This window comes from Fukomys damarensis, unplaced genomic scaffold (genome assembly GCF_012274545.1).
Source record: "Fukomys damarensis isolate Sample0158 unplaced genomic scaffold, DMR_v1.0_HiC HiC_scaffold_5, whole genome shotgun sequence".
In the NCBI taxonomy this organism is placed as follows: domain Eukaryota; kingdom Metazoa; phylum Chordata; class Mammalia; order Rodentia; family Bathyergidae; genus Fukomys; species Fukomys damarensis.
In genome coordinates, this window is record NW_022900917.1 from 67,465,293 (window position 1) to 67,471,929 (window position 6,637).

Below are 6,637 nucleotides of genomic sequence, written 5' to 3' on the forward strand. Positions count from 1 at the left end.
CTTTTTTTTTTTTTTTTTTTTTGGTAATGGGAATTGAATTTGGGTCCTTGTGCTTTGAGGCAGGTGGCAGAACCACTTGGCGAAATCCCTGGTGGTTGAGTCAGTTTAAATTTAATTGCAAGCTCAGGTGTGATGGCACACACCTGTGATCCAGGCACTCAGGAAGCTGAGGCAGAAGGATTGCCTCAAGTTTGAGGCCAGCTTGGACTACAGAGTGAGTTCAAGACCAGCCTGAATAACAGAGCGAGGTTTGTCTCAAAAGACAATTCAACAAATAAAACTTAAGCAGCATTTAAAAAAAAAAAAATCAGTTCTAATACTGATTTAGAAAATTCACTAGCCCAACTTGAGGCTCCTAGAAAGCCTGAACAGCAGTGTACTCTGATGCACGACGGAGGCCTGTCATGTCGCCTGGAAGCCTCCAGCTCCCCACCTCCCTGGTCCCCACCTCCTGCAGTCCTCACCCCTCCTTTTCTGAGTCACAGAACTCATGCTTACAAAACTCAGTCTCTTCTCACCTTCAACATGCTGCAGGCTCCCCTTCCATTCTCTGTTCTGTTCTTTATTCATTCTTGCTACGATCTCTTATGAACTCCTGCATAATCTTCCCAAAGGTTTAAGAGGTTCAGTTGTTTGGCTGGAAGTCTTCCCCTCTGTTTCTGAACAACTTTTAGATTCCTGCTGTATTATTTGGTATTTCCCTCTCCATTACTACCATTATCATCTTAACCTAAACTCTACTTTTCTGTTTTAGTCTTTTTTGATAACTGTATTAAGAGCCAAACTCTGGAGAGAGCATACCTAGGTTTGATTAAGTCTCCAAAGGATTTATAAGAGACTTATGGAGCTCAAAAACAAACAAACAAACAAACAAACAAACACCACACCCAACAACTCAGGCCTTAATTTGCTATTTGAAATGAGGATAAGCGGGGTGTGGTAGTTTATGCCTGTAATCCCAGCACCCGGGGAGGCTGAGGCAGGAGGATCATATTGAGCTGGAGGCCAGCCTGAGCTACACAGTGAGTTCAAGGCCAGCCTGGAGTACCTGATGAAACCCTGTCTCAAAAAACAAAACACAAAAGGTTAGATAATAATGGTTACTTTATATGGCAAATAAACGTGTGTAACTTTTAGGTTCTGTAGCTAGCATAAAGCAACTCCACTGTAAATGGCAACCGTTACTATTATAATCCTTTTTTTTTTTTTTTGAGACAAGAGTTTCACTATGTAGTTGAGACTGACCTGGAACTCACTATGTAGCCCAGGCTGGTCTCGAACCCCCAGTGATCCTCCTGCCTCGGCCTCCCAAGTGCTGAGATTACAGGCGTGCACCACGCCTGGCTTATTACAATCTTTTAACTCTTATCCAAACTCTAGACTGGCTGATTAAAATCCATCCTGACCAATCTCATCAGATCCCTGTTCCAGCTCCTTCCTAAAAAAGTAACTTTTCTTCTTTTTGAAACAGGGTCTCCCTACCTAGTTTAGGCTGGCCTTGAACTCATTACGTAGTATAGGCTGGCCTCAAACTCCCAGCAATTCTCGTCTCAGCCTGAGTGCTGGGATTACAGGGATGAACCCCACTCCGCTTATCCTCATTTCAAAGAGCAAATTAAGGCCTGTGCACCACCACCCCTGGAAAAAAGTTACAAGTTTTAACCTAAGATCAAGGCCCTTTCCAGCTTATGCTTAAGTGCAGAGCTGCCATGCTACCTACCCAACTCCAAGGAGTACCATTCACTGTCCCATGTCAAAATCTCTCTTATTCCACACTTCATTTTCCCATGTTCTACATACTTTAAGTTAAAAAAAATTTTTTAGTACCAAGGATCGAACTCAGGACCTTGCACTTCAGAGGCAGGTAGTGCCACGCCCCTCACCCCAATTCTTAGGAGTTGGGGATGTAGCTTAGTGGCACCTTGCCTGCCTGGCAAGCACAAGGTCCTGAGTTCAATCCCTGGTACTGCAAAAAGGAAAAAAATTCTTGCACATATTGTACATATCTTTGTTGAATGTGGATGTATTTCTAAACATTTTTTTTTCTATTTTTTTTTAAATTTTATTGAGTTTATTGGTACATTTTAGGGATACAGTACAGTTACATTCATTGTTGGGATAATGTACCTCTACATGGCAAGTCTTGATTTTCATTTTTTCCCCTTTCCTCTGCCCTCCCTTCACCCCCTCCTCCCCTCCCCATCTACAAACACTTTATTTTCATCTTTTCATTCTCTCACATTAAACATTTTAAAAATAGTAGCTGGGTGTGTTGGTGCACACCTGTAATCCCAGCACTCAGGAGTCTGAGGCAGGAAGATCACTGCAAGTTTGAGACCAGCCTGGGTTGCATAGTGAGTTCCTGGGCAGTCTGAACTACATAATGAGACCCTGTCTCAAAAAACCAAATAAATACATTTAAAAGAAGTAGTAACTTCTACACACTAAAGCATGTTTTACTTAATGTAAGGAAGAATGAAAGTGTGGATAAATACAACTTGAAATTAATGTGCAGTCAACACACACACACACACACTCACTCACTCTGAGGTGACTGCAGAATAAAAACAGCCCTAACCCTGTAGAATCGATGAGCTTCAGACCTATAAAAGTACAGAAATATTGGCTAGTCTGACTGCAGAAGAAAAACAATGAAAAATGCATCAGTCTAAGGTTGACAGGATGAAAAAGAAAGTTAAAACCAAACAACAACAAAAACAGCCAAGTGTGGGCATATGCCTATAATCCCAACACTCTGGGAGGCTGAAGCAGGTGGATCTCAGATTCAAGGGCAGCCTGGGTAACTAAGCAAGATTCTACCTCAAAATAAATAAAATAAAAATAAAAAGAGCTGGGGATATATTTCAGTGCAAAGACCCCCAGGTTCAATTCTCAATACTAGAAGAAAAACAAAAAGTTAAAACGGAAAAAGATGTGATGTAACTCAGCGCTAGAGTGTTTGCCTAGCAAGAGGTGGACCTAAGAGTTCTTCACCAGCACTGCAGAAACATACACACTCCAGATTGAGATCATACTCAAAATGTTAAAGCAGAATCCAGCTATTAATAAATAGGTGACTGTAGGTACCTTCAGAACTTGAAGATAAGGTCAAACTCTGAAATCAAACATCTTCTGAAGTGGGTATGGGAGTGCATGCTGTAAGCCCAGAAGCTGAGGCAGGAGGATCCCTGCAAGTTAGAGGCGCGCCTGGGCCACACAGCAAGTTTAAGGTCAGCCTGAACTATGAAACACAGCGAGACTCTGCCTCAAAAATACAAAGCAGGGGGCCTGGGTTTTAGCTCGGTTCCACCACCTGCCTTGCAAGTGCAAGGTCCCAAGTTTGATCCCTGGTACAAAAACAAAACAAAAAACAAACAAACAAAAAACAAATCCCAGAGTAATAGTAATGACAGTAATAATAAAGTAAAAAAGAGTCAAATTAATGAATTAAGTAGGAATAAACTTAACCATTTGTGAAAGTAATCTACCCTAAGAAATGCTGTCACTATGACTAAAGTGACTAGGAAATACCCAAATATAATTGGTGTGATCAGGAAGTTAAGTTTCTGTAAGGCAGCCTGACATTAAAAACGGCAAGGTATAAGCCAACCAATGCAATAAATGTAAAGCCTCCCAATAAGGAATATTCTAAGCACAAAGGTATGCTTCCTTTTTTGGTCTTGGTGGGTTTTTTAACTTGACTATTTCTTTTACTCCAATTTGCTCACTAAGTAATCTCTGGTTTTAATTTTGTCTACCTAGGTTCTTTAATTTAGAGAAATGATCACTTGTCTCAAAAAAAGTGTAATCTAAGCTAGGTATAGTAGTGCATGCCTATAAATCTAGCACTTGAGAGGCTGAGGCAGGAAGATTGTGAGTTCAAGGATAACCTGAACTAAAGAGCAGGACCCTGTTTCTTTTTTTTCTTTTATTGAGTTTATTGGTACATTTTAGGTATACAGTACAGTTACAATCATTATTGGGATCTTGTACCTTTACATGACAGGTGGTCTTGGTTATCATTTTTCCCCCTTGTCCCTGTCCTCCCAGGACCCTGTTTCAACAAGGTATACATAGTCTGTGCTGGTGGTGGCAGACGTATGGAACCTGTGCCACAGCAGGTTGTTTATCTTTGAAAGCGCTTGCAGCACTGGTCTATATTGAAAAATGTAGCCTGGAAAAAAATCTTTACCCTAAAACATGTAGCTGAGTACATTCTAATTGCTCAACCACATACAGCTTTTATGACAAAGTTTCTGTATACTGCTGTTATTAGGTTTCTTGTGGGATTACAGGCATGTGCCCACCATGCCTGGCCTAAACTAGATTCTGTGGAGCAAAAACAAGTATCTCTTACCTATCTACTACTACATAACAGGTTCTGTTCTAGATGCTGGGAACAAGTAGAATTCCAAGGCCCTATGGAGTTTCATTCTAACTTGGGGAGAAAAAAATATTTAAAGACCAGAAAATCAAAGAATATGCTACTAAGAGGTAGTAGGTGTTAGGAAAAACAGAAAGCAGAATAAAAGGTCATATCAAAGGGAGTGGTTTGTGACTCTGAATGGGATGTTTAGGAGAGCATCACCCAAATGATAATCTAGCCCTAAACACCTGAAAGAGACTGACTCCTAAGTCTGAAAGAGTTCCACAGTGCCAAGATGAATGTGGCTAAGTTGTTTAAGTCTCTGTGTCTTAGTTTTCTCATCTGTAAAACAAAACCACAACCCCCCAAAAAACAACAAACAAACAGAACGCCCTACATACCTACCTCACAAGATTATGATGACTGGTTACTATTTGTATAAATCTTGTGACACATTATGCACTGTGAATTGAGGATTTTCTGGTTTGTTTTTTGTTTTAAAAATATAAAATCTAGTAAAAGGGATGTGTCATGTAGGTATCAGGGCAAGAGTATTCCTGATAGAGATGGAACAAGGGTAAAGATCTTAGTACTGAAGGGGCAGCCAAGCCAATGGCTTAAAAGACAGTGAATTTTGTCAAGAAACAGGTATCATTTTAGTGAGAAAGGGACGATGGCAAGAGGGTGGGGCTGCTCCCAAACTTCTACATGAGGAGCCCCTAGAGAGCTTTTTCAGCAGAGTGATCAACTGCTTTGACTTTTTAAAAGAATCACTGCATTAAAAACTGACTCTTGGAGAGGCATAATGTGTACATGTAGGGGTAAAAGACAAGGGGCCAGTCAAAAATCTATTCTAACTTAATCCAGGCAAGAGACAAGGACTTAAACCAGCAACGGCAACAATGGAGGACATAAGTGGCTGGACTCTGAATATGTTTTGAGAAAAGAACCAATAAAATTAGCTAATGTATTGGGTATGAGAGGAGTCAAGGATGAATCTAAGTTTTTGACTTGAAAAAAAGATGAGTGGACATTAACGAAAATCAACTACGGTTTTAAGAGCTAAAAACGACTGAGTCCTAACTACATATAATCAAGCGCTCAGATCTTACAAGCATGATCACACTTAATGCACACTACCCATATGGTGGGTGTGGCCCATTTAACAAGTAGAGAAACCTGCTGATTATTGGTAAGCTTGGTAAAATGAGATTCTAAACTAATAGTTGTCTCATGAGCCTATGTACTTAACCAGTATTAAATGTATCACATGGTCGCAGAATCTACCATTATGCTTAAAAAAATAAACACTCAACGAATATTACTGAACAAATACCTGTTCTGATCACAGGTTAATAGGTCAAATGACCTGAGTACAGCACAGAAGTGTTTAGCCTTTTCAGATCTCTGCCACTTCCTGTACCCTGAGAAACAACTTTTGGAAAGTCAGGAAATTACTTATCTTTGGGGGGAGGCGCAGAACCAGGGATCGAACTCAGGACCTTGTTTGCCAGGCAGGTGCAGCACCACTGGGCTACAACCCTTGCCCTAGTTATCTTTTTAATTCAGAATCATCATTACAGAGAGGCAAGGGACTAGTCTTTCAACCTCTTCCCCTTGGAGGAGGAGCAACTAATGTGGCCCATCCAGAAATGATACTAATTCTACCTGATCTTAACACAAGACTGGAAGTCTGAACCAGAGGACTACACTGTCACTCACCTCCCCAGGGCTTCCCATTCGGATTTCCCAACCCTGTCGCCAGTCGACTTCCTACTCAATACTTCACCTCACTCCAGCTCAACTATATTCCCTACTGTGAACCTCCAGTTCCGCAACCTTTTAATGAACGCCGTCTTCTGAAACTGCTAGGCTGCTGAGGTGGGTGGGCGTGTCCTCCCTGAGCCTTACCCACCCAGCAAAACTCCCAGTTAAGAGGCTCTTCCCAGGGTTCAGCCTCTCGTAGCCGCTGCCTCTGCAGTACGATTTAACAGGGCAGGATCTGGGGGTAGGAAATGCATGTTCCAGCTTTAGCTCTGCCGCTAACTGTTTACCTCTTGAGTCCGTTTACTCCTCTGACATACAGATGCTGCAACTGTGCATTCTCAAAGGCTCAAGTGGACCCAGATCCCGGGCCCTGCGCGTTATGCAACCTGGTGATTCGCTGTGCTCGGGTTCCGGAAGCCCTCTGGGCCGCAGCTAAAGGCCAGGAACCCAATTCACGCTCCCTCCCCGCGGCCGGGGCCCTGCTTTCGTGCACATCGCCCGCGG

At 42.0% G+C, this 6,637-nt stretch overlaps 1 protein-coding gene across 1 annotated transcript in view; it reads right to left on the reverse strand.

Annotated features, from left to right (window-relative positions):
• Atad2 (ATPase family AAA domain containing 2) overlaps window positions 1-6,637 on the reverse strand; it is a 64,003-nt gene that overhangs the window by 56,730 nt on the left and 636 nt on the right. Inside the window, exon 2 of the mRNA XM_033759228.1 lies at window positions 6,421-6,441. Within this exon, the coding sequence (XP_033615119.1) occupies window positions 6,421-6,441 (21 nt within the window). The remainder of the gene's footprint in view (window positions 1-6,420; window positions 6,442-6,637) is intronic.